This window comes from Lonchura striata, chromosome 8 (genome assembly GCF_050655825.1).
Source record: "Lonchura striata isolate lonStrDom1 chromosome 8, ASM5065582v1, whole genome shotgun sequence".
Lineage (NCBI taxonomy): Eukaryota > Metazoa > Chordata > Aves > Passeriformes > Estrildidae > Lonchura > Lonchura striata.
This window is the reverse complement of record NC_140710.1, coordinates 24,622,711-24,649,581: the sequence shown is the minus strand read 5'-3', so window position 1 is coordinate 24,649,581 and position 26,871 is coordinate 24,622,711. Positions and strand designations below refer to the sequence as shown.

Sequence of the window (26,871 nt, the reverse complement as noted above, 5' to 3'; positions counted from 1 at the left end):
TGAGGGAAGAGGAAATGTGGGAAGCTGTAAGTGCAGCGAAGCAGTGAAAGCTGCAGTGGTGCTGCTCACCAAAGACGTGGACAGTGGTGGTGCTGTTGCTGGTGCCTGCCACGCTGCTGGCCATGCAGGTGTAATCCCCCCCGTCCTGCAGCCGAACCCGCTCCAGGTGCAGGCTCCCGTCGCTGCGCACGCTCACGTAGGGATTGGGAACCAGCTGCCAAAGGAGAGACGGAACCTTTCACTGGGAAAATACTCCCTGACAAGGTGCACTTGGGGATGCAGTATGGCTCTGCTTGGCTATGTCACATTGTTAAAAATTATGTGTTCCTGCAGAATTTTACTAGAGCTTTTCTTACTTTCCGTCTTTCATACAAAGCTAATTTTACTTAAGAGTTTCAGTAGCACCTCGTATTTACTGCTGGAGTGACAGTAAGAACTGCAAGAGACACTCGGCTCTGCCATAGCATATCCTGTGCTGCCCCTCCTGCTTTTAATGAAGCAAACCCAAATTTAGCTCAATTACTTCACTGTATTTTTATTGGTTATTCCAGTAATTGATAAGTGCAATGACTTGTTCTTCTTCCACAAGCAGACTGTTTTCCTTTACAGTTATCAAAACCTTCTAACTTCCATATCCATCAAATAGATTGGCTTTGAAACAAACCATTGTGAAAGAGAATTGCAACTTTCACCAAGGAGTAACCCTTGAAGAGTTATATATCCTACAGCAACATCAAACACCCTGAGCTTGGCAGCACAGCCCTCCCTCATAAAGAGTTGTTAGAAAGCAAATCTGTTCCAGTCACACTCAGAAGCAACTGAATTCTTCTCTAAATATAACTTACTCCAACACTTTCCTTGGAACACAGCATTTCCCAGCAGTTTACAATGACAGGAAACCAGCACTACTAGAGAGAGGAATTAGCAACTCAACAAGGAGGATCCTGCCCGTATTTCTTACAGTTTTGTGTGAGAAATGCTGGCAGAAATACTTCTTGCACAGCCTAAGGAAAAGCCAATGAATTCCCAGAGACACCTAAACTGAGCAAGAAACCTGAACAGGGGTCAGGTAGTACCAAGTTTTGCTTTGTGACAATGCATAAGGCATTTTGCTAGAATATTTTCATTCCAGTTGTGCAGAAAGGGTTTCAGAGAGAAATTAGGAACAAAGATAAAAACCAGCTTCATAGGGTAGTCAGAAATTTTAGTATTAAAGAAGTGAAGTTTCACTCACACAGCCAACCCAGGTGCAGTGTCTACAGCACCTTTCTAGAATCTCCAAGTGGTTTGGGTGAGAAGGGACCATAAAGATCACCTAGATGTGTCTGTAGGAGGTATAAACTGGCAATGGTACATTCCCAAGGGGGAAAGAAAACACTCATTCACACTCTGAGTAGAGCACCACTAGGAAAGGAGGATATGGAACAGGGATGCTGGTATTTAATTCAGCCCATCAGCAACAGGAAAAGGCAAGATGTTAAAACATCCTAAATCTACAGAAATTTTATGGTATGTTTATTTAAAAAAAACCACTTTTGTCATTCTAGTAAGTATATTCCACTAGCATTCCCACATTCAGAGTCCAAGGCTGAAGTTCATGAGCTGCAAAAACGCATAAAACTCCTTTGAAAGCAGGCAAAATAGATGATAAAAGGATAACTCACAAATACTGTGGTTCCAAGTTCTTTTCTAGACCTCCATATCCCCCACTGCCATCTCCTATTCCCTCATCTGTACATCTGGGTCAGAACTTTCCTGGCATGGGCAGTGATCACATTAAATTTGTAAATTAAACCAAGTTGTTATCATGCCTTGAGATGTCAGTTGTAGTTTTTCTCTGCCAATAAATCTCACAGGAAACAAAGTAGTCTTACCACCACATTGTTTTTAATCCACCTCCTGTCTGGAATGGGGTTCCCAGCAAGCAAAACACAAGGCAAAGTGAGCTGCTGGCCCTCAATGACATTGGCTGTGGCCGGGCTTGCTCCAATCAGAGGAGTGACTTTAACAAAAAGGGAGAATGAGAACAAATTACTAGGAATTTTTATACATTCATGTAAAATATTACATTAAATTAGTATTAAATTAAACACATGAAAAAAAGAGAAACAAATGTAGAGGTGGGAGTAGCACAGGAGAGATGGGAAGCTGGGGAAATACACCAACAGTGATCCTTGGCCTAAGGAAGGGAAGCAAATGGAAGATCCTGTTCAGCTGAATCTGGATCCAATCAAGGATTTCCCTGTGAACTCATGTTGCCCTGGCACCAAGTTGAGTCATCATTTTTCCTTACTTGCAAAATACCAAAGAACAGAAGTAGTGGGTTTGGAGAGGACAAAAAGTAAGTTACAATTTCCATTGGGCATAAAATTGTGAAGGATCAGAAGAGAGGTCACAGCCCAGCAGAAAATCTCCACATTCTGTGAAAAGCCAACAGCAAACATGACTGGGCACATGGCTGAGAAATTAAATTAAGTACTGGGCATTGAATAATACTTTTAAACAGGTAAAAAACATGTCTATTAAACCCTACCAGTATTACTGGCTCTTGCAATAGGCTTGAAGTTCAAAAATGGTTTATTTGATAGCAGAGAGACTCTGTTTTTATCTTCATGCAAATGCACACATTCCATTGCATTTATTGCCAGATGTCAAACTGAGATAACAACCAAGCCTCTAACAGCATGGATATTTGAATAAGAGTAGTGTTAGATGGGATATTGGGAAGGAATTCCTCCCTGTGAGGGTGGGCAGGGTGCCCACAGCAGCTGTGGCTGTCCCTGGATCCCTGGCAGTGTCCAAGGCCAGGTTGGACGGGGCTTGGAGCAACCTGGGACAGTGGAAGGTGTCCCTGCCCATGGCAGGGGTGGCACTGGATGGAGTGTAAGGTCCCTTCCAACTCTAACCGTTGTGGGATTCTGTGGTAAAGGCCAGGCATTTATTATCTTCTTGGATCACCAAGATTCCTTCCCACCTATTTCGACGCTAACACAACTGCGTTCATTGCTGCCTTTTTCATTAGGTTTGTTTTTTTTTTAAGATTAATTAAATGGCAGGAACTCCATCATTAGTATTCATCATTACTGTGATTTTTCATTCCTCAATAAATTTACTTAGGAATTAAAAAAAAACAAACCACAGGATAAATAATTTCTTTAAGGTCCAAGCTAAAAGTGCAGGTGGAATTAATTCCAGTTAGTGTAGCCAGTCAAAAAAACGTTCTAACTAGCAAAATCCACCGTAATCAATCACAATGGTCCATGTACATGTTTTCTAATTCAGTTTGTATGGATGACACATAGATACACCACACAGACAGGTCAGCATGTATGGACATAACCCTCAGGCATCCTCCGTGCTGCCCAAGCACCAACAGCTCCCACTGCCACGCACTGCTCTTACCCAGTCCTGTCACTGTGACCGTGGCTGGCCGGGACTGAATCCTTCCAAACTGGTTCTCAGCTTCACACACATAAGTCCCTTCATCACTGACCCACAGATCTACAGGGGGAGGAAAGAGCCAACTGCAGCATCTGAAATGATACTGCCCCTCCTGCCCCACATGACACTGTATTCTTGTCTCTCCCACCTTCAAACACTCAGTTTGAAACAGAGCATTCCTTTCCATCAGTCACCAAGTTCAGAATGAAAATATGGAAAAGAATTAAAATATAATTAAGAAAACAGAATAATATTGCTTAATACAAGAGTGACTGAAATGCTGTAAAATAATCAAAATCACAAATATACTTGTGAAGTTTTTGATTATTATCCAAATTACGACAGATCTAAAACACTGAGTTTGGAACCAATTCTCTATTAAAAAAAACCAAAACAAAAAATCCACAAGACCATAAAACAAAACAAACCCCAACTTCACCAAAACAAAAGAAAACCCACCAAAAAATGAAAATTTGTGGCTCCTCAGGATCAGAGACCATAGCCCATGTGTATTTCAACATAGATTAATAATAATTTGCATGAAGAAGAGTGAAGCTAATGACCACACACAACTGAATTCACAAGCTCACAGCAAAATAAACTGCATGTCAACAACGACGTCACTATCACAAACGCAATCTGTGATAAAAATGCAGTCTTTTTATATAGTTAACTTAATAGAATAATAAAGTGACTTAAATTTCTTGCAAATATCTTCGTTCCTGATGGAATTTTGTTCTTTTAACATTGAGACTACCTACTCTGGATGGCCAGTGCGCCTGTCCTGAGCTGGCTGCTGGAGCTGAGCACGAAGGGCCGGGAGAAGAGGGGAGCCCCATCCAGCCTCCTCCACGTGACCCTGGGCTCAGGGTAGCCCTGCACATAGCACGGAAGCGTCACATTGGAGCCCAGATCCGCGGATTCGTCACCCGGCTCCTGTGTGAAAACGGGCGGAGCTGGGGAGAGAGCATACACAGAAAGTGAGCGTTGTAACACAGCAATCCCAATCTCTAACACCACTGATGATCTCAATTTATGTCCCATTGTGCATAGGCTTTCTTCTAACATTCCCAACTCTAGAAACACTTCAAGTATCAGCGTCACTAAATTCCTTGTCTTCTGCAAGCAGCGCCATGTGTTCAGAAAGCAGATGTGCCTGACAGGAACATTTAATAGGATGCAATGTGTCAGGCCACAGACAGACGGAAAGAATTAGGGAAGGAGGAGAGGAAGGGCTAAATTACAATAACCTCACATAGTAACTCAACTTTCTGTAATTAATTCTCTATTTTAAAATTTTGTTAGGTTGCGGTTTGAACAGCTTCCTCCTCCTGTGGCTCTCTTCCTCCCTATAACTTTTATACTTTGCAAAAGAAGTAAGACTAGGCTAGAAACAGATGGGCATTAAGGTCCCTTCCAACCCAAACCATTCAGTGATTCCAAGCTGGAGTCCAAAAGGGACAAGGAAACTGCTTAACCAACATCACCAAAAGGTGTTCCCAGCACACACGCAGATCTGTTAGAAAGATTTGGGGAGCCAAGGCACCACTCCCTGATCAGTACAGAAACTCAACCATCTGAGTGTGTCCCATGCAGGTTTTAACTACTTACAGCCAACATCCAGAGTTATCTTGCCAGCAGCTCTCCCTGCCTCATTGGTGGCCACGCACGTGTAGTCACCAGCATCCAGGTCTTGTGTTTCCTGGATCTTCAGAAGACCCCGGTGAATATCAATAACAAGAAATGCTGATGCCCTCAACTCTAAGTCACCTAAGTCCAGATAGCAAAAGGCAGTATAACTATTTATATCAAATATATACCTATATTTATCAAAATTATCCCAACAAAACAGTGTCCAAGTATGAGTTAGTTCACAACAAAGCTGTATGAACTCAGCAGATGAGAACTCTGACTCCCACTCAACCAAGAGGAAAAGTTCATTACTACATTAAATCCATCTTTTTTTATTTATTGGTTCTACAAGGCAAGCACAAACCCAAGTATCTCTGGGTAGAGATCAGCATTAGGACAGTGTGTCAGGCAGCGTTTCTTCTTTTCTAATTAGAGGCTCCATGAAAACAGAACAATAAAGGCTACAGAAAAATGTTCTGTGATTTTTGTAGCATAAAGCTAAACATTTTCTGAAAGAACAAACCTTATGTAAACAGGCAAGAGGCTCAGCTTTGTTTTACTGTTATTATTGCCTATGCTACAGTGTGTTAATTCACCATATTTAAATAGAAGCAGGAATTTATGCCCTAGAGGTCAATGCCATTTCTTCTAGATATAGAGAATTTTACAAGTCTGTCACTGGTTGAATACAACATAATGCTCTTGAGAGAAATGAAGCCACTCTTGATCATTGTTCAAAATATTGCTGCTAAATAAATTACTCAATCACCAAGTAATGAGCACACCTTTAAACCATTTCACTTGGGGAGGTGGGATTCCAGTTGTTTTACATTCCATAACAGTCGTGTCTCCAAGACCAACCAGAATTTCACTCTGAACTACGGTCAATGTTGGACCTTCTACAAAGTAACAAGACAGAATAAAATGAGTTCTTCACCCAAATTACAGGTAATTTTAAGATATAAACATGAAAGACTCTCACTTGCTCTTGTTATATGGAAGAATGTTTGCATTAAAAGTCAAACAGACCTAAAAGTAGAAGATAAACACTGGGAAACAAGGAAAAGTAAAGTCTGGTCCAGAGCACCTGAATAATACACAGAATGTACATGAAATATAAGGACAAAATCAGAAAAGTTTCACCATGCAGAAAGTACAAACATGAAACATTCTCCTCCCTCAGCCAGATGTTGGTCATAAAACAGTTTAATACTCTGCTATCAATACTTTAACACAGTATTTTGATACAAAACCACAATTTCTCTTCTAAAGGACTCACTCAGGTTCCAGTCTATCCGATAGTAAGACCCTATTTTAGGGGATTTTTTTTTAACCTAAAAAGATTTTTAACCTAAAAATCTTTCTTTTTAGAAAGAGCACCAAGCTCCAAATACTATCTAACAATACTACTCAGGTTTGAACAGAAAACAAAAGGGCCATTTTTGAGCTGTATAACATATCTTCTGAGGTTTCTGAAATTTCTACCAGTATGTTCTGCAGGGTTCTACTTGTTTTAACTGCTCCTCTGTCCTGATGAGGAATTAGTTTATTTTTTAAATTTTAATACATCGTTTTTCTCGCTTACCGATGTATGTGAGGGTGGATGTCTGTTTCTCTGTCCCAGCTGAGTTACTTGCCAAACAACCATAAATTCCTGCATCTCTGGGAATTGCCTTTCTTATGATTAAGGTGCCTTCTGGGGTCATCCTATACCTGGGAACACACAAGGGACCAAACAAAATTATTAAAAAGAACAATAGTTATATCCACATTCCAAGCAGCCACAGCAGCATGAGCAGATGGTTTATAAATAGGTATTTCTGGGGTTTTTTCCTCATAATAAACACTATTAGTACTATTATATCTAGCACTACATTTTGTGAAAAGTACATAAATTAATCTTGTGAAAAACCTGGAAAAGAGAACTAAAGTGTTTCTTTGTTAGAGAAGAGGTAATTGCAATTAAAGAGTCATCAAAGTAAAGACTGAGGTACTATTTCCAAAACTCACAGACTCCTGTTGAAGTAGTAGACTATTTTGGCACTATTCAAACCTTCTTTCTCACATATGATATTAAAATAAATGGAGACAGCTTCAAGTCCCACCTGCTGGAGCCAATGATAAACATGTCATTGAGGGTCCACACCACCGTTGGCTTTGGGTAACCTGTGGCAGAACACCTGATGGACACTTCAGAACCTTCTGTAAAAGTCTGGTTCTTGGGTGAAATTACAAGCCTTGGAGGTTCTACCAAAATAAATTAAAAACAACAGTTAAAAATGTCTTCTTAGAAAGCACAGGTTATGATAAGAACTTCATTCCCATTTTCAAATAGCTCCATGGTGAGAAAACAACCAAATGAAGGTCAGAGCCCACTTGTTTTCACTGGCACAGTCAGAGTCACAGACTAAACCACCTTTATAAGGGGCACTATGTCAGAATTCAAGTATTGGTTTTCCTGAGATGGAGTTCAAAAAGCAGCAACAGAGTCAATTTTGACAAACACCAGACAACGAGCAATGTGGAAGGTGTCCCTACCCATGACAGGGGTCAGAACAAAATGAGCTTTAAGGTCCCTTCCAACACACACCATTCTTTGATTCTAAGAAATTTATTCAGACTACTGGACACTAAAGGCCACAAACCTTTATGTGGGTCAATTGTCAGAATGTAACCTGAGGATTAAGAATGAAAGTCACAATATATGTGCAGACACACAAGTGGAGGAGAAGCGAATCTACTGTGTTAACAATTGTAGAGGATGTTATGGATTTCAGGGGTGTTTTCACTAGAAAAGCAATTGGTGAACTCAGTAGAATTAATTCATTTTTAACCCAGAGAGGTTATGGACTCCTCACCTCTACAAGTGCCCAAGGCCAGCCTGGATAGGGCTTAGAGCAACCTGGGATAGTGGAAAGTGTTCCTGTCCATGGCAGATAGTGGCACTGGGTGAGCTTTAAGGTGTCTCCAACACAAACCATTCTGTGATTCTATAATCCTTAGATCTCCTCAGTAAAAAATTATCACCAAAGCAGTTCACTTGGGCAGCAGACACTTTCTATGGTATGTGTGACTTTGTCTTACAATGGCAAGAAGATCCACATCCATGGATAAAGTAAGTCAAGACATAAAACTGGCTGCTATGAAATAAGTATCACCGATCTTCATCCTCTGTATTTATGAATTCCTGGACAAACCACAGGACAAAAGCGTTAAGTCCAACTCTCCTGTTCATGAGAGTCCAAGAGGCTGAACACATGGAATGCAGAGGTACCTCACATCTAGGACTGCTCTGCACAGCCCTTCTTTCTCAGCTCCAGCAGGAATTACCTCATCCCACTGGCCCAGGTGACACTTGACACATTTCAGTGGCTGCTAAGGAACAGTGTGTTTAAGAGCCAGCACATGGCAGAAGTGGGCAGGAAGGGGCCAGAAATGGCTACAGAACTGTCCTCAAGTGATTCATGATGTGCACAGCTGGCTCAGCTATTTTTATTTGGTTTGAAATCCTGACAAGAGATGCTGCGGGTATTCTGCATGCTCTGCTCAAAGGAAGGTCTCCTCTCCTGCTGGGATTAGGAAACTGGCTCTGATGGCAATTACACATCATGCTTTGACAACACACTACTGTCCCTGCCAGTATTTTCACATGGTATTAACAGGTAAGCAGAAGATGAAAGAAATTTTAACTTATATTTGTAATAAAATTATTAGAAAAAAGTCAATATACACAGCTGTAACAATCAAGATATTGACCAAAATCAGTGAGGCCCCATTTGCCACCAATTAATCCTCTTGTTTTTCTGCCCAAATGCCAGGGACCAGGCAGGCACATAGAGGGGCTTTCTTGTCAGATCCATTTATTTTCCTTTGCTTTGTCCTCTGTATCTCAGAGGTGAAGATTTATAGATGAAAGGAGAAGCACAAGCTCCTTACAGTGCCCATCTCATTCAAGGCTGCACAGTGAAACCTTTTAAACAGCACAGATCATGTGTAAGGCTTCTCAAGAGACCCCACCTGGAGAGCTGCCCCCAGCTTTGGGCCTCCAACATCAGAAGGCCTCAGAGCTGATGGTGCAAGTCCAGAGGAGACCAAGGAGGGCTACCAGGGCTGGAGCCCCTCTGCTCTGAAGCCAGCCTGGGAGAGCTGGGGGTGTTCACATGGAGAAGAGGAGGCTCCAGGGAGACCTCGAGCCCCTCGCAGTGCCTAAAGAGGCTCCAAGAGAGCCAGAGAGGGACTTGGGACAAGGGCCTGGAGGGACAGAAAACCGGGGAAATGGCTTCCCACTGCCAGAGGGCAGGGTCAAATGGGATACTGGAAGGAATTGTTCCCTTTGAAGGTGGGCAGGCCCTGGCACAGGGTGCCCAGAGAAGCTGTGGCTGCCCCTGAATCCCTGCAAGTGTCCATGGCCAGGCTGGATGGGGCTTGGAGCAACCTAGGATAATGAAAGTTGTCCCTACCCAAGGAATGAGATGGGCTTTATGGTACATTCTAGGATTCTATGAATTAATATTCAATTCCATTTTATTTTATTTTATTCACAAGCCAAGTTAAAGATGTGCAGAAGAACATAAACAGAAAAGTTGTGAAATAGGTTCCTGTTTGGACAGCAAACAGGAGAGAGCCCTGAGTTGTATAGCATGAAGACAGATCAAAACATTCAAGGAATAAACAAAAAGAAGCCTTCAGCATCTATCAGCCAGTCACACTCATCTGTTTTGCTGGCGTCAGCTAAGGGAACCTCATTAAAAAGTAGTATCACCTTCACACATGATCTTGCCTTATTCACTTGCCAGTTGCCTTATTCAGCTACCAAATTCCCAGTGATCCCCTTCACAATCCCTTCTCAACCCCACAAGGTGCAGGGTGTGCTGTCCTGTAGCACCCCTTGTCCTGGTAGTCTGCAGAGGGGCACCCATGTTTTGCAAGTAAAGAAACTGAATCACAGAATGGCTTGGTTGGAAGGGACCTTGAAGATTATTTACTCTATCCCCTGCCATGTGCAGGGATACCTTCCACTAGACCAGACTGCTCCAAAGAACAGCCAAGAGAGAACAGAAGGCCCTAAACTGCTTTTCATTCTTCAGCACAGACACCTTGCATTTAATGAACTTCAAATTTGAAATATCAACTGAAGCAGAAATACTTCAGTTTTATTCCCTTCCCCATTTTCACAGTGTTTAAAGATCTCAGAGCAGTATAACAAGTTCCTCTCTGCCCATTATCACAGTGTGTATCCACAGATCTAAGTGAGCAATATTCACACAATCAGAGAGAGATCTGAAAGACCAGGATGTTTATTTCTGTATTGTATCTTTTCAAAAAAGAGGATAAAAAATTCAGACTTATGCCAAGAAGGCAATTCTCCTTTTATCCATCTGGGCAGTCTCTCCCCTGGAATTCTTCCAGATATTAGCACATTCATGCTGAAAAACACCACAGTCAAAACATCAAGCTTCCACCATATGCTACATTAATTGAGCATAAAAAATATGCAAATAGCAAGCTCATATTTCACCTAACAGGCTGTAATAAAATCAAAATTAAAATGTTTAAATGTTCATGGGATTTCAGTCATCAGTGAGAAACATATTGAAAAATGCATTGGCCAGGAGCATGAAACATTGGTGATCCTATCTCCAATCTCAGCTGCAACATAGTCCTTTAGACACCTGAAAAAGTAAGGAATCCCCTCAAATTCATTTATGTTTCCATACAAGACCAATCTGACGGGAGAACTTGAGCAACTCACACTACATAGCCACTCTTGCACAACTCCAAATTTGAGCACATACTGTTTAGTCCTAGCACTCAGTAGGCATCAAGACTCCTTAGGATTTATCAAACTGCATTCCAGGACCTTCCAGAGTGCTCTGGGCAGTACCCCCAGCCTACAGAGGCCCAAGTTTCACACAGGGCTGTCCCCTACCTGTGTCCTGGTTGTGGGGAGCAGTGAGAGGATGGGGACAGTGTGTTCTCCTGAGCACAGAGCACACAACAGGGACACAAAGTCAGCCCCACGAAGGCTCCAGGCTGTACTTGAACAGATTCTGGCAGAGGAGTCACACCAATGTTCCTTTTCAGAAACAGCAGCATCAAACCCAACACTTTCAAAACAAGGGTTTATTACAACACCCTTCAGCAGGAAAAGCAGATGCTGGGTAATTTTTAGAGCCAGCAGCATTTGTTCTCTGCCTTAACTCACCCCCAGAGAGAAAATGGGGATGAAAGCAGTGTTTATTCACTCATGATCAGAAATTCAGAGAGCTACATGAAGCTTGTCCAACAATAATAAAGGGCTTCAGGATTAATTTAATTTGACATTCTGAATAACTTACACAAAGCATGGACCCATCTCCATCAATTAACAAGACTTGAAATTTCCCCATGTTAATAATGACAAGCCCATAAAGCTGTAGCTCTTACACATGGCCACCCTTTACTCTTTACTGCCAAATAAAAACTGTTTTTTGAAAACCACTCCAGGTCCTAACAAGCACTGCAAGCTGTACATAACAATCACACACTGAGTAGCCTAGAAATCTGATGGAAATAATTTTTTCCAGAAAAATTAAAATTATCACAAGTATCAGTACTTGCAAACCCTTCAGCTTCTGCATGCAGCCATTGGGAAAGCTGGCACTACATTACTTTTTCCAAACAAATGAGGCAGGCACTACTGCAGAAAGCTGAATTCAGCTTCAACTTAATCTTTCCTATGTATTTATTCTGTTCTAAGCATCCTTAAAAAAAAAATACAGAAAACTGAACTCAGACTCAGCTAAGGTTGTCTGAGCTGTCCAAGAGGGTTCTTTAAAACATGTTTGAAAGCTGTTAGCACTACCAGGACCAGCCAAAATGTAACTCCCAACCATTTGATACAATCATTCCACATATATAAGGGATTTGAAACTTAATATTCTGTTGTGGCAGCAGTAAAACTCTGTTAGATTTACTAGGAAAAAAATAACACCAGAGCAATTTGGTTGGTGCATTAAAGCTCCCAGCTGAGCTACAGACATTAGGGAGAAAAACCTAAATCCCAGGAAAAGATGAACAAGGGAGGGAGGCATTTCTGTTGATACCTTTGACATGCTTGAATGAGTGTCTTGATAGAAAAATTCTGTACAATTCAAAACTACATTTTCCAAATGCATGGGGTTTGAGGCTTTTTCATTACTTTTTTCCTTCCAGCTTTGTTAAAAATTTAGGTTAAAGAAATCATAAGTTAGTTAGAAAATAAGTTATAACTCTGCTGTAGCAATCTAAGGGTAATTCAAACACATATTGAAAAACCACACTTCATTTTGCTGTATTTTGTACTAGGCCCTACACAAGTGGTTCCACATCTACTTATGCTACCTTGGAAACAAATATAGGAAAAACAACATCCCTTTAGTAACTTTTAAAACCCCACTTTCAACCTCTGTTTTGGAGCACATCAGGTCAACATATTCCATTCAAAATGTCTTTTTTCCATAATTCTAAGTTTTCTATTAGCTAACAAATTACTAGAATTATATCAGAAAAGTTAATTAATGATGGTACCCCCTTCTACACAGAACATGGCCCAGCAGCATCAGCAGCAGAACTCTGTTGGAATCACCTACAAGGGACAATAATTTTCTTTCTGTAAGATTTTGAGTTCTGTCTCTCTTCACCCATAGACAGGCATCAAAGAATCAAGGTTGAAACCTCCACACAATCAAGGCAAATAGAAAAAAAAAAAAAAAACATCCTGCAGGACTTCAAAATTACAAAAATATTTGCTCCAATACCAATTATCACATTTATATTTCTTTTGCTTTTAAATTTGTTCCTGGTATACAGCAAAAGCCCAGACCTAGATTTGTTTGGTCTAACTCATGCTGCCTTTTTTAGTTCTGACTGATTTTTCGTGAAATGGGATGTTTTTTTCATTAAACACGATGGTTTGGGTTGGAAGGGATATTAAAGCCCTTCTCGTTCCACCCCCTGCCATGGGCTGGGACAGGTTCCACCATCCCAGGTTGCTCTGAGCTCCATCCAGCCTCAGACACTTCCAGTGTTGGGCCTGTCCAAGGCTGTGACCAGCCTGTTCCAACAGCCGCCCTGCCAAGTGAGCTGCAGGCACGGCATCCCACGGTTACCTTGCACGGTGAGGAAGACAGCAGCCGTGGCAGATCCGCCCTCGTTGGCAGCCGTGCAGCTGTAGCTGCCCGCGTCCGACGGCCGGGCTGGCCTCACCTCCAGGGACAGGTTGGCGAGGACGCGGAGCCGCAGCGGGTCCTGCAGGCGCGCGTCGCGCCCGTGCCGCTGCCAGGTCAGGTTGTATTGCCCCGCGCTCAGCACCAGGCAGCTCAGCACCGCCCCGGCCCCGGGCACCACCGACACGTTGGCGGGCACCTGCAGCACGGGCGGGGGCTCTGCGGGAACGGACAACAGCGGCGTGAGACACGTGCCAGCCACCTCTCAGCATCTCTGCATTCCTGATAAACAACTCTAGGCACACTACAGAACAGAAAGAGTTATAGTATTTAAATATTTCATTATTTAGCTAATACGTTAAGGGTGAAAGAATAAATTTAACTGCATATTTAATTATGCAGGTTTAATATTTGGTTTTATCTCCCATTCTGAAGCCACAAACAGAACCCAGGGCAGCAGCCTCATTCTCTGATGCTGAGTTACCTGCCAGGAGTTCACATCACAAGGGCACACCTGGTCTAGATTCAAACTATCACATCCCATAGGATGAAAAATCACATCCTATATGAGAAGGGGCAGCTCTGTGTTTTTTGAGCACAGCCAACAAGGGATCAGTGTGACAGCAACACAATGAAGGGAAGGAGACAGGACCACCATAGGCCTCCAAGTCTAATCTCTGCCCCAGATGTGAGCCCACCTGGTGACATCTGAGCTATGCAGTCGATTTTTATAAGTTGTATATGGCAAAAAATGTTAGTAGGAAATTCTTCCAGCAGCAACAATGGAACCAAGTTACCACCATTAGTGTTAGCACCATTAGTGAGCTCTTTTCATGATGGATTCTATACAAAAATGTGGAAGGAGAAAACATCCATACTCTTATTTGATTAAAGACCTCATGAAATAGGGTAAGAAAAGGGGAGGTAATAAACACAGTATACAGATAGCCCTGACAGACAGACAGCAGACACAATGCCGACAGCCACTCCTCATGCTGACTGAAGGGCACCAGAAGTTATCAGCATCATTGCACAGAAAGGCCAGCCCAGGCTGTGCAGCTGGTAAGGACACAAACCCAAGGTCCCTGCTATGGTGGGGGTGAGGGACAGCTGGCAAACTCATGCAGGGAAGTGAATCAGAGAGCAGAGAAGGGAGGCATAGGCAGGAAGGGGCATAAAAGGGGCCTGTCCCCTGCAAAGCACCATCAGCCAGTGCCCTGTCTGCCCCAGCCCTGGCCAGCACAGCCTGTCCTCTCTCACTAGTAAATCCCTTCTTTAAGTCTCCCAGGGTAACCTCAGTCCTTGTCCCTTCTCTGTATCCCTGCAAATATTAAGTGCCAGCTACTGGGGGATCAGTGTGAGTAGACTGGGTGCCAGCTGCTGGAGCCACACCAGGGGTTTAGGAACCCCATGTCGTGGCACCAGCTCCTGGGGGGCCTGGGGTCCCAGCCCATCTCTTAGAGCCCACAGTGACCTCAGGCAGTGCCAAGCTAGTGCTCACCAGTTGTCCCTGGGTACATGGCATGAGCTCCGGCAGCCAGGCAGGAGGAATTCCTGCAGCTATGTACAGCATCCTTCAACTCTCACTTCCACTCAAATCTCTGGGAATTTCATTATCTTTTCCTGTGCATATTTTATGTTGTTACTCACAGTATTTCTTATCTCCTTTCTACCTGACCATCTGTACAGTTCTACCATGCTCCCAGAAGAAAGCAGATGCAGTAATATTATACCGAAATTAAACTTTGAAACCACAGATGGTTAAAATAGCAGCAGTCATTCTGCTCATCCTTGAGATATTACTGATCAAGGAGGCAACATTTCAAAAAAGAAAACTAATTATTTATGACTTTATGCATTCCCATTAAAAATATCACATATATTCTATTTGATTTTCCCCAGACTGGTTCTTGAACAAAGAAAGCTCTGCAATAAATAATACTTTGAGAGGGACGCTTGTGCAGAAATGAGACAGCTGTAAGAGCAAGACCAAATCTTTATCAGTACACACTAAAACACAACTATCCTAAAAAAAAACAAGATAATGGAGAATTAAAAAAGAAAAATCCGTATTTATTAAGGGTTAAAGTTACTCCTAAGCCCAGAACCAGCCATAAATCCTCCTCCTCAAGGTCTCCTGAGGGGTCTCAGATGAGGTTCACAAGCTCAGTGCTGGATCCCTGCATAGCACTGTGTGCTGGGTGTGCAGCTCTGCCTCCCTACAAATACAGTCCTGACAGCAACTGCCCCCATTGCCAAATCCAGACTTTAACCCATGCAGAGGAGAGTCAGGGAGAGCTACACTTGCTTACTGAATGGAATTTCTCTCCTGTACTTGTAGGTTTGGGGTGTTTGTGAGAAACAGTAAGTATTTACTGCTTTCCACAGGCTTACCATCAAATATGTTATCTAAACTCAGAAAAGAGAGGTGAGGCAGGACTGGAATCCCCACCTTTTGGCACCCAGTCTAGTGGGACAACACAAGTTTTGGACTACCCCAGCCACTGCCCACAGCAGTGCTCACACTCAGCCATCCCCCAGCACTTCACTGGCCCTTCAGTTAGGGTGCTGCACAAGCTAATGAGCCGTTTGACATTTTAAAGATTTAACAGGAGTGAAAGTCAAACTCAAGTGCTCACTTTCTGTGAAATGAGAAAATGTTGGCACAGCTCCAATACCTTTCACACAACAGCTGCCAGAAGGGATTATCTGTGCTATACTGTCTGTCAGCTGGGTAAACCAAGAACACTTGAAAAGATTGTTTACTTTGCTTCAAGAAGAAATTTCAAGTAATTTTCTTGCAAATATTTGTACACAAGGATTTCAAAGCATCTCCCTCCCATTAATCCTCTGCAGGGCTCTGAGCAGAACAAATTGTCATGTTTACACAGTGATTCGACTCCAGGCCATCTCTTGTGCTTTGTAAAGGAGGGGATATGGTATTTTCCCCCTTATTACTCTTGGCTTTCAAGTGCTACCAACATCACAAGAAAAAGGTCAGGATTCTCCTTAACATTTCTCTTTGATGAGGAGAAAAGTTGCAACTTCCAGACTGAGAATCTTTATGCCCACAATTGCTTGCCCTCCAAGCCATGGTCTGAAACAAGCATCTGGGAATATCCTTTCTGCTTGAAGGATTTTTGTGGCTAAAATATAAACTAGTGTTCTAGAACCAGGACTTGGGTAGGACAGATGTTCCTGTTCCTTTCTACTCAGTACTTTGTGTGAATAAAAGGATGCTCCTCTCCTCAAATTCATCCCTTGGTCCAAGAGGACTCTTTCTCTGCAAACTTTGCCTTGCACAGAATCAATGCAATCACGCTAGTTTCTAAGAATTTGCTCATAGTACAATGAAAGGAACATCTTTGCCTGGAAAAGGGAAGGTGAAGGGTTATGGAGCCACTCTCTTCAGCTATTGAGAGGATTGCTTTAGGGAACACACAATTAGAGTGTTCTCAGGGCACAGGAGAGCGAAAAGAAAGATGAGAGTCTTTGTTCATAACATGCAGCAGGGGAAATTCTGACCAGACATACAAAATATTTTCCTAGTGGGGGTAGTTAAGCACTGAAGGCTGCCCATGAACTTGTGAAATCTCCACCCTTAGGGACATTCAAAGACTGATTGGACAAGTTCCTGAAAAACATAGCCAAGCTTGGAAGCTAATTCTCTTTGAGCTGTGAATTGGACTAGGTGACTTCCAAAGGTGCTTCCAGCCTGAATTGGTTTGTGATTCTGTAACTCATAATCCACCTGGAGTGGCTACCTGGAGTAGCTACTGCAAAAGATAAGAGGCAAGACAACTTTAATTTCAAGCCATTAAATGAAACCCTGAGTTGAAATTGTTGTTCTGAGTTCTCCCATTCCTCCCTGTCACAGATGAACTGTTCCAGTGTTTTTCCAGCTCACCAGCAACAGCTTTCACTTGCTCCAAGACTCATATCTGATCAACACCAACACAAGGCTGTACAGAATGGATCTCTGCTACAAACCAGAAATTATTGTTCCCTCTCCCTGTCTGCATTGCAACTGTGAAAAATTAAGTGACAAAATTTGCTATAGTATGGGCAGGGATCTCATCCATCAGCCCACAGACAGAAATAGCCTACTGGTTATTCAAAATTATCTTTGTGATTAGCCCCATTTTTACCTTATTCATTTTACTTCCTCATCTTTATTACCTTGAAGAAATTCAAGGTAATAGGTGAGATTTCCAACAATTTACTGAATTTTGTATTGTATAAAAGCAGAAATTTGAACACAATTTTCTTACTTCCTTGTCTATCAGATAACACATACATACAATCAAGCCAACATATAATTATTATAAAGTGAAATAAAAATAAGAACAGTTGAAATCTGAGATTTAGGTTTTGGATTCTACAGGTCAGATCTACTCTGCAAGTCCAACTGATAGCAGGAACTAAAACCAAACCAACTTTGATATTTAAAACAGGTTTGCTGAATAAACCTCAGCTCACCTGTGCACAAGGGTGAGGAAAAAACACAGTAATTAAAAATACACTTAAAACTGGGAATATATTTTATTGGCCCCATGTGCCTTTCTTCAGTGTTTGAGGCCGTTATCCACCCCAGAAGGGCAGCGGGGACGCACCTGACACATCGAGGAACGTCTGCGCGCGTCCTGTCCCCGCAGTGCTGCTGGCCACGCACTCGTAAAAGCCCTCGTCGGACACAGACACCTGGGCGATGTCCCAGCTCATGCTGGATGATTCTCTGCAGGAGAAAAGGGCAACCACTGAATCCCTCAAGGAACCAAGAGCTACACCAGCTCGGTTTCCTGACTGTGGACACAGGAAAGTTCCACAATTATCAAGAGGCAAGACAGACCCTCTGATGAATCAAACTGGATGTCACTTTATGGATATTTTCTCTTAAGATTTTGCAGAACATCCCACTTGCACATCAAAAAACAAACCTTTAACAAGTCAGCAGTTGTCACACAATACCCAAATAACGTGTATTTGCTGTCAGTCCCTCAGCTGCCTGTGCTCTGTTGTAATTCCCACCTGAGAAGACACATTCCTTGATGCCAGCAAGTTTCTGTGCAGAGCCAGTGTGTGGTACCAAACCCATGACTCTTACCAGCAAAGGCAACAAGGTCTCATCCTCCCACCTGAGCTTCCCAAACTCACAGGTATAGCAATCCAGAGAACCACTGTAGGTTTTCTCTAGATCCCAGCAAGGCCAAGGCTGCTGGGCAGTAACACCATGCTGGTATCACACACAATGCAAAAGCAAGAAGAAAATAAAATTGTAGCTATGTAGGCTGCTTACAAGTGCTTCAATACAAACATTCTGAATTTCTCATGATAGAAAACCACATTTTATAAACTTCTGGTGCTGCAGACACACAAAGGATAACATAAATCAGGAAACCAGTGGTTCTGTAGTATCCCAGTGCTCCCCATGGTCTGTTGCTATGGCACATAAACAAAACTGATAAGCACCAAAATATCTGTAAGAGCTTTGGCAAGTCATTGCCACATTACAGGAAAACACTACATTAATGACCCCTTTGTTTGTCTGAATAGATTGATTTATCAGCCCTTAAAGGATACAGAAGGAACAAGAGACTTGGAATCTGCATAGAAGTTCAATGCTGTAGCATCATGAGACAGACAATCCAACCACACCACAAATGAAAACAGTGCATGGTGACCTTAAATGGCTTTCTACTTGCTCCCTCTTACTTCATACTTACTCTAGATAACCTAATATATCATATTTCAAATCTATGACATTTCCCAGTGCAATGCTGGCACATGGACATGGCAGCAACTGCCAGCACTAAAGAATAAGGTGGTGTTTCTTCCAAATAACGAGTGAGAAACTCCTTTATTTCATGGAAAGTATGTTAAAAGTGAGGTTAGGCAATCCTGTTCTGCTTCCTTCCTGACTCGTGCTACATGCCAGATGTCAAACGTGGAAGTCTTGAGAACAGAAGCACAAAGGGAAATGTGCCCAGGGGCATGGAACAGCTTGGCAAAACAAAGACTTGTGGTGGACTATTAAAGAAAAATTTAGAAATCAAACCAACACCAGCAGCAAGGACTAACACAGATTTCAGGGCATCTGCTCCACACATGGGCACTGGGTGAGGAGCTGTAACTGCACACAAATCACAGCACAAGTCATGGGATAATTCAGCACCTTCCAGCACCAACGTTATCTACCAAGTTAATTTTACTGTACATGCAATCTGCTCACTGGGCTGTTTGTCTGGGCAGCTGGGCAACTAAAAACATTCAAACTCCACAGCCCAGATGACCCCCTGGTTCTCAGTCATGCAGAGAGCACAGTGGTGCTTGGGTTGTATCGGACCTCACCTCCTGGACACCCCCACCACGCTGCTCCAGACCCAGCTGGGAGCTCACCAGCAGAAGGCTACAGCTCACAGGGAGAAACAAAACCTAGAATTTTACTTCCTAGCACATGGTTTGGAGGAATATATTCTGCATAGTTTACTAGACTTGAATAGCAACCACAAATAGCAGCTGATTATCAGTGAATTTTTTAATTATGATGATTGTTGTTTTGCTTAACTACATGAATTTCCTTTCTTATCAGAATTTAATGTCTTATTTTTGCTGGTTCTAATCTCTGCAGGATTAGTGGGATCTGCTAATAATAATACAGATAATATACAGACATTTTAGTGCTCAATTCCCACTGACACTGGAATGAGGTGCTCAACTACTGCTCTTAACCTCCTTTATCATGCTGCTAAAAAAATGCACTGGGATATAAAGCAAAACCCAAATTTTCTTACTACACTACCACAGGATGTAGAAAACAAAGCTGTTACAATTTGACAAAAATTTCTTCTTCCTAACATATATTACTCATTTAAAATTAGGAATTATTACTGCAGCTGATAGTACCTCTAGAACCAAAGTAAAAAAAATTTCAAATTTCAAAGTCTGTTCTCCTCATGAACCCTGAACCTGTAGTCATTCTAAGAGTATTTTCACATAGACAACTGTCACAATAGAAATATGATATTCAGCTCATAAACCATTTAAGTTTTGAAATAAATATTAGAAGAGTTGAGTAAAGACATCTCAACACAAAAACAAAACTCATTCAATGCAGAGGAGGACTACAGTTCAAATCTGCACTGAACTACTAAGCTGGACAAACCCTGCCTGGAACTTCACTACAAATAAGAGGCAAGCAAGCCAAGCTGAATTAGATCCTATTTAACTGTGACCAACAATATTTGGCTTGAGATATGTTTTGTTAAATTAACTTGGATGATGTGTTCATTCATCCGCTCTGTAACAGAAAAAAGGAAAACGCCGCCGAATCAGCAGTGCTGGATGCGTGAAGAACAAGGAGAAGTGTGGGGTTTGATACCTAAGGAATGGAAAACATTACACAGCAGCCCAAGTATGTGCTGTGCTGGGGCTGAATGTGTGTCAGTGGCACCTCATTAAAACCCAAACCACACCAAGCTGCAGCATTTCCCACTGCCAGCAGTGCACAAGGGAGCTGCAGGATGTGTTGACTTGGGTATGCCGTACCTGATGGGCAGTGCAGAATTTAGTCTTCAGTCTGCTCTTGAGGTGTTTTGGGCTGCACAGGAGACTGTTGACACTGTTTGCTAGTGCACACTTCCCTTTTGGTTTTAACTAACAGAATTAAAAGGGGTACTCTATGAGTATTTTAACTAATTAGCCTTTTTTAAAATTATCATTCTCTCACCCTACAGACAAAGGGCACACAATTCTTTTTCGATACAGAAACCTGAAGAGCCTCCTGGTATATCCCACATACATTTTGCTATTTTGAGAGATTTACTGAAAATGAAGGTTTCTACAGCAGGTCATAGGACGTGCTTCTTTGGCATCCATGAAAGGCATTAAAAATCACACTAATTAATGTATGCCCAGTCATCTATGCATCACTGGGGCCAGAGTGAGAAGTGTGTTTAATAAGCAAAGCTAGTTACCAATTTTACACAATGTTTAAATATATAAATTAAAACTATCTGCCTTCTAGACTTTAAGACCCAGTTTATCATAACTTCAGAGCACACATTTGAGGGGAATTTAGGCCAGAACTTTATAAATCCCATCACATGTCCAGAGCGTACACCCTCCTCTGTACATCATATATAGATGTAGCTCTCTCTATATATAAATAGCATCAATATCTCCATAAAATACAGCTTTCCTGATGAAGAGAACCAAAAATAATAGACTAGAAGTAACAGGATGTAGACAGCACATAGCAGCAAATAATAACAGAAATCATAAGCTGTAATTAGGAAATGAAGCAGCATTGTGAAATAAGGTCACTACTTACTTGAAGAACTGATCCACTCCCAGTTTTACTCCATTTTTAGTAAAACGCTGAGTAAAAGGTATAAGGCTGTCAACGTGGCAAGGAACAGAGCCTGGCTGTAAATAATATCCTGGAGTCTTCATGGGCATTGTAACTTTGGGGGCATCTGAAGAAAGAAAACATTCCCCAGAAAGTGTATCAGCAGCTACTAACACACATCAGATCCTTTCATAAAGGGAAGCTCAATTTCTGATAAAGCTCCACTTAGTAGGTATTGACCATCATGAACTAGAGACAGAACTTTGGAAGGAAACAGCACAGAAAGTACTTGCATAAGTTATAAAAGCATACAAGACCTCAATTTCAACTGACTCAGATGAGACAAATGAACAGTCAATTCAAGTTAAAGTCACTTACCAGGAATAATACTAGAAAACAAAACACTTGAAACTCTCTGAAAAAGATAACCATCCTTGTCATAGCCTGTTATTTTAACAAAAAAAGCTTCATCTGGTGGAATGAAGTCAGAAATATTCCACAGTCCATAGGGCTTTCTGTCAGGATAGTATTTCACAGGCAAGGTCTTAAGGAGTTCCCCTGTAATACTCAGAAGCTCCAGTCGGTCTACTCTAGCTGGAAGCAGGATCCCTGTGGTATTCAGCAGCATGAAGGTAGGAATCCCTAGAAAAACAGAAACACACTATTTTAAGTGCTAAAGAAAACAGATAATTAAAACTTGAAAGATTAAATTCCATCAGCATGGCTCACTACCCCATGAATGTACCATTCAGCTCCAGCCCTTACCTACTGAGTAAGGAAAGACTAAATTGTGCTCAGCTGAGCTGTGCTTATTAGCCATGAGGAGACCCAGCTGGGGAGAGTTTAAATTACTGATTTCCAACAGGTGTTTCTGAAAAAGCAGCTTCTTTATTAACTCCTCACCATGCCCCTAGGTCAAAGCCCTTTTCTGAAGCTCCAAAAATAACAGAAACAGTACTGCAATTTTGAGGTGTAGTTAAAAATATCTGTATTTATGTCACAAAGATATGAAGTCCCCTCCCCAGAGTTATCACAAAGCTCGTCATAGAGTTCTACTTGATTCTGGAGGCCTGAAGCTATTTAGGATGGACTGAAGTGGAAACAAACCTTGCACTGGCCTGCTGGATGTTTTCTTGAAGTCCAAGGTGGGCTTCCTGGAGAAGCCAGCCCGGAAATCGATGGTGCTGAGCCCTGTGATGCGCACGGAGTGCCTCCCGCTGCTCGAGGTCTGCAAAACAGCCAGCACAGGAATCAGCCCTGCAGGGACTGCAGAGGTGAGCCAGCCACCGAGCTCAGGGCTAACAACAGCACAGAGAGGAGCCACATGGCTAAAGTGCTACTGAAAAGCACCTTGAATAAAGCTTCGCTTTCAAACCCAGCCCTACAACTGTGGTGTCAGCAGAGAGAGCCAGTTTGTCTTGGAAGTAAATCACACCAACAAATCCACAAGTCCTTGCCACGTGCTAGTGCCTGCAATGGCAGTGGTCTGGGAGTTAGGACCTGACCATTTCAAACTCCACTAGAAAATGGTGAGTGAATCAGAACTTAACACAAAAATCTATGCATTAAAGATGCTTCACTTCCCCAGCCAATGGGAAACAGAGGGTGCACAGGTACCTCTCCCCTCTGGTCTATACCCTTGTACCCTCACCTTATCATTCTGCTACAACCAGCAAAAAACAAATCAGAACATCACCCTTGAACACCCTAAAGCTTCATGCTCTGAAGACTACAACTGATGCACAACTTTCATCTTGAAGACAAATCAAAGTAGTTATACGTTACTTCCTTTGATTCTATGCAGAGAAAGAAAGGTCAACTGCAACTTGCCAAAGCTGCACAGGAACCCATGGCTTTTCCTCCTTGCCTACTTCTACACCCTTCAGGTGTCTGGAAGCTTCCACTGAGCTTTCCTTGGAGTTTTACCCAATCCATTCTCAAATTCCTGCAACTCTCTGGGAAAGGTTACTCCAGAGTAACCCCCCCTGCCATCACTGCATGTAAGTATCAAATTAAACAGTTGTTTCTTCTAACTAACAGCCTTTGGACAGACATTAGACACCATGACAAATCGATGTCTATCTGATTAAAACAACATATTTCCTTCTATTTAGTTAGCCTTTCACATCAGAAATAGCACCACTAAAGCCTTTTTTATATAAGCCAGCTGCTAACAATATAAAGAAATATTTAATTGTGCCAAGCAACTCAAGGTATCAAGCGTTAATTGCTGGTTAAAATTTCACTAGATAAACTCTGTGATAAAGTTCTGGTTTTATAGCTTGGTGCATCTCTATAAGGAGTTTATGGTGTGAATAACATTTTCACAAAGCTTAAGTCTTAAAATCTTTGTGTAAATAAACCAAGCCAGTGACTAAAGCCGAGTAAACAATCCACAGAAAAATATACTAGAAAATCATCTCTCTTTATGAATTACTCAGACGTTTGGATATTTGCAAGTTTTAAGGCCACAATAACCTTATAAAATTTTACCATTTCCTAATAACAATAAACACATCTCTCACTGTCATGTCTAGGAGCTAGGGGTGTTTAGGCAAACACCAGGAATTAGTTTTATCACACAGGACTTCTTTCCAATTATTAACTTTAGTTCTCTTCCCATTATTTGTAGCTGAACATGGATTACAGAGACTATCTACATTAGTGTTTCCCCTCCCAGGCTGGATGAGTATAAGCAAAAGAGCAAGCACGTATTTGTGAAAGATGCTGGTTTTCAAACAACATCAAAAAATTGCCCAAAATACAGGTATCTATGAAGAAATACATAAAATTTAGATTTAAATATTTCAACTACATATTCAAGAGATTTTCTTCATTTCTTTTTCAAACCAAAATGCATCAATTTGAATGTTTTATCCATGCTTTCCACAGAGCTGGAGACAGTATTATGCTGAGCTTAGGAAAAAAAAACCTAAAAAACTCCGTACCCCCAAAAGGCTCCCAAGCCCTGCCTGCAGGAGCAGCCTGATGGCTGGGCAGGGCTGCTGTCCTGCAGCCAGGAGTGCATGCCACCTGTGGCAGCCTGTTGGGAACTGTTGGCTCTGCAGGTGTCCCACCCTGAGCCCAGGACTCCTCCCCAGCAGCCAGCACTTGGGTGCTGGCACACACCAGTGGCTCAGCTCACATCACACAGCCAGGAGCACACAGGGCTCTTCCTGCACTGCCCCTCTGGGCTGGAGAGCACTGGTTATTTGCTGCATTAATCCCTCACCCCAGAAGCCTCCAACAAGTGAGAGAAGTGAATCCCAAGGCACTGACTTGTAGGAAAAAGTCTCGGGATCCAATGTGGCTCATGTTACGTGTGCAGCAGGACCCAAAACTTTTTAATTTTTAACAGCCCAGTCTCTGTACTGGTTTTCAGCACTTTTGGTCACAGAACCATGGAATTGGAAAGAACCTTAAAAAGTCACCCAGTGCCATCCCCTGCCATGGGCAGGGACACCTCCCACTAGCCCAGGTTGCCCCAAGCCCTGTCCAGCCTGGCCTTGGACACTTCCAGGGATCCAGGAGCAGCCACAGCTTCTCTGGGCACCCTGCGCCAGGGCCTGCCCACCTTCACAGGGAACAATTCCTTCCCAACAGCCCATCCAGCCCTCCCCTCTGGCAGTTTAAAACCTTTCCCTCTTGTCCCATTACTATCTGCCCATATAAAAAGTCCATGGCTCTCGTTTGATAAGCCCCCAGTCCTAGACAGACATTCAAACAATTCTCCCCAGAGCTGCTGAGCTCAACATGCTTTTGTGGCTGCAGTTCTGCAGCAGGATCAGCAGCTTCCCCCAGGGCTGTGTGTGAATTGATGATCCTTTTCAAAGCACCTCTGTGCTTAGGGCAGGGACAATGCAGAGCAGGATCCATTCAGCACTGCCTATAAAGTGCCTCACCCGAGTGCCTTCCTCTCCAAAAATTCCTATAGAGTATTTATACTGCTACAATAGAATAGTTCAGTCAGAAAGGATCTACACCAATAGGATTGTTTCCACATCTATTTAGGAAAGCTGGGATCATGCAGCTTTACCTACATAAAGAGGTATACAACAATATTAAATACAAGATCACAGGACATTTACTGTAATACAGACTCAGCTGTAAGTATCTATGATAAATAACATAGCAAATCATTATCCAACACCCTTATATGCTACAGGACAACCATATAGAAGTTCTGCAATAACTTTACCTTAATTGTCCATGTTCCAGGCTCTGGATCTTTTACATTTACTACCTTTGCAGAGTTGTGGATATTTAGCAATTCATTCAGTCCTGATCCCTTACTGAGCTGCTTGCCTGAAAAAACAGAAACAGGAAGTAAATACAGGATGGAGTAAATACAGTATTGCTTTAAAAAACAGAGAGCAAATACAATATTGTGGTTTTGTACCAATGTATTTCTGATACTTGACACTCACTACTTAGCAGTCAATGACATTTACAACAAGTCAACATTCCCTGTAATTCTCTGACAGAATACTGAAAATGTTCATTTATATGTGGGTGATTGTGTGCAGGAATTGGCTCTCTAGAGATCGATTTTGCTCCCTAAAGGCAAGAAGAATCACCAGCCCTAGAACTCATCTGGCTCTTTTACAGCACAGGAAAGAGCAACTGGAGACAGGGATGTCCCAGTGCCCATTTTCAAAACCTACTAGACATGCCTTGAGTAATTTCAGTGAAACCCTGTAGATTTAGATGCATGGAGCTATCTATGAAAAAGGCCAAAAAGAGGTGGGGTCACAGCTTCAGTGCAGCCTGACACTTGCACCCAGGACTTTGTGTTGTCATGGCTTGAACACAGAACTTGAGCAAATCTCTTTCCTGTGAACAAGAATGCTTCAGTGCAGGACAGACCAGACCACGTAGCAGGAACCCATCCTGAGCATAAAATATTTCCTAGGCTACTCAAATTTAAGCTATGCTCTTAGGCAAAAGTCATTCTGAGTATACAAAATATGATCTGAATTTATTTCTTGAGTGCTGTTCCAAGTTCCTAAGGCATTAACATAATAATAAACAACAGATTTGTTCAAAATACCTTCAATTACAAATTAGCTCCAAATCTGTCACTGCGTTCTCTATCATACACTGCTCAGCTGGAGATGGGCAGGGGAGACAGGTCTGACTCTGAATGTTCTCAGTTCAAAAAAGCTAGACCGTGGTTGAACTTCCCTCACAAAAAATCCAACCACTGTGTACCTTAAATGATGGTTCAGGGAATACAAAAACAGATGAAAGGCAAAAATGTCCAGC

General features: G+C 42.2%; 1 protein-coding gene across 2 annotated transcripts in view; it reads right to left on the bottom strand.

Moving 5' to 3' along the window:
- Positions 1-26,871, bottom strand: part of HMCN1 (hemicentin 1) — a 166,013-nt gene that overhangs the window by 95,386 nt on the left and 43,756 nt on the right. For both annotated transcript variants that reach the window (XM_021525146.3, XM_085586606.1), the window contains exons 6-19: positions 25,805-25,911; positions 22,714-22,834; positions 21,985-22,248; positions 21,589-21,733; positions 17,873-17,994; positions 13,203-13,478; positions 7,179-7,320; positions 6,659-6,786; positions 5,859-5,972; positions 5,053-5,211; positions 4,203-4,397; positions 3,403-3,501; positions 1,875-2,002; positions 70-214 (exon numbers count right to left, since the gene is read on the bottom strand). In XM_021525146.3, the coding sequence (XP_021380821.2) occupies positions 70-214; positions 1,875-2,002; positions 3,403-3,501; positions 4,203-4,397; positions 5,053-5,211; positions 5,859-5,972; positions 6,659-6,786; positions 7,179-7,320; positions 13,203-13,478; positions 17,873-17,994; positions 21,589-21,733; positions 21,985-22,248; positions 22,714-22,834; positions 25,805-25,911 (2,145 nt within the window). The remainder of the gene's footprint in view (positions 1-69; positions 215-1,874; positions 2,003-3,402; positions 3,502-4,202; positions 4,398-5,052; positions 5,212-5,858; positions 5,973-6,658; positions 6,787-7,178; positions 7,321-13,202; positions 13,479-17,872; positions 17,995-21,588; positions 21,734-21,984; positions 22,249-22,713; positions 22,835-25,804; positions 25,912-26,871) is intronic.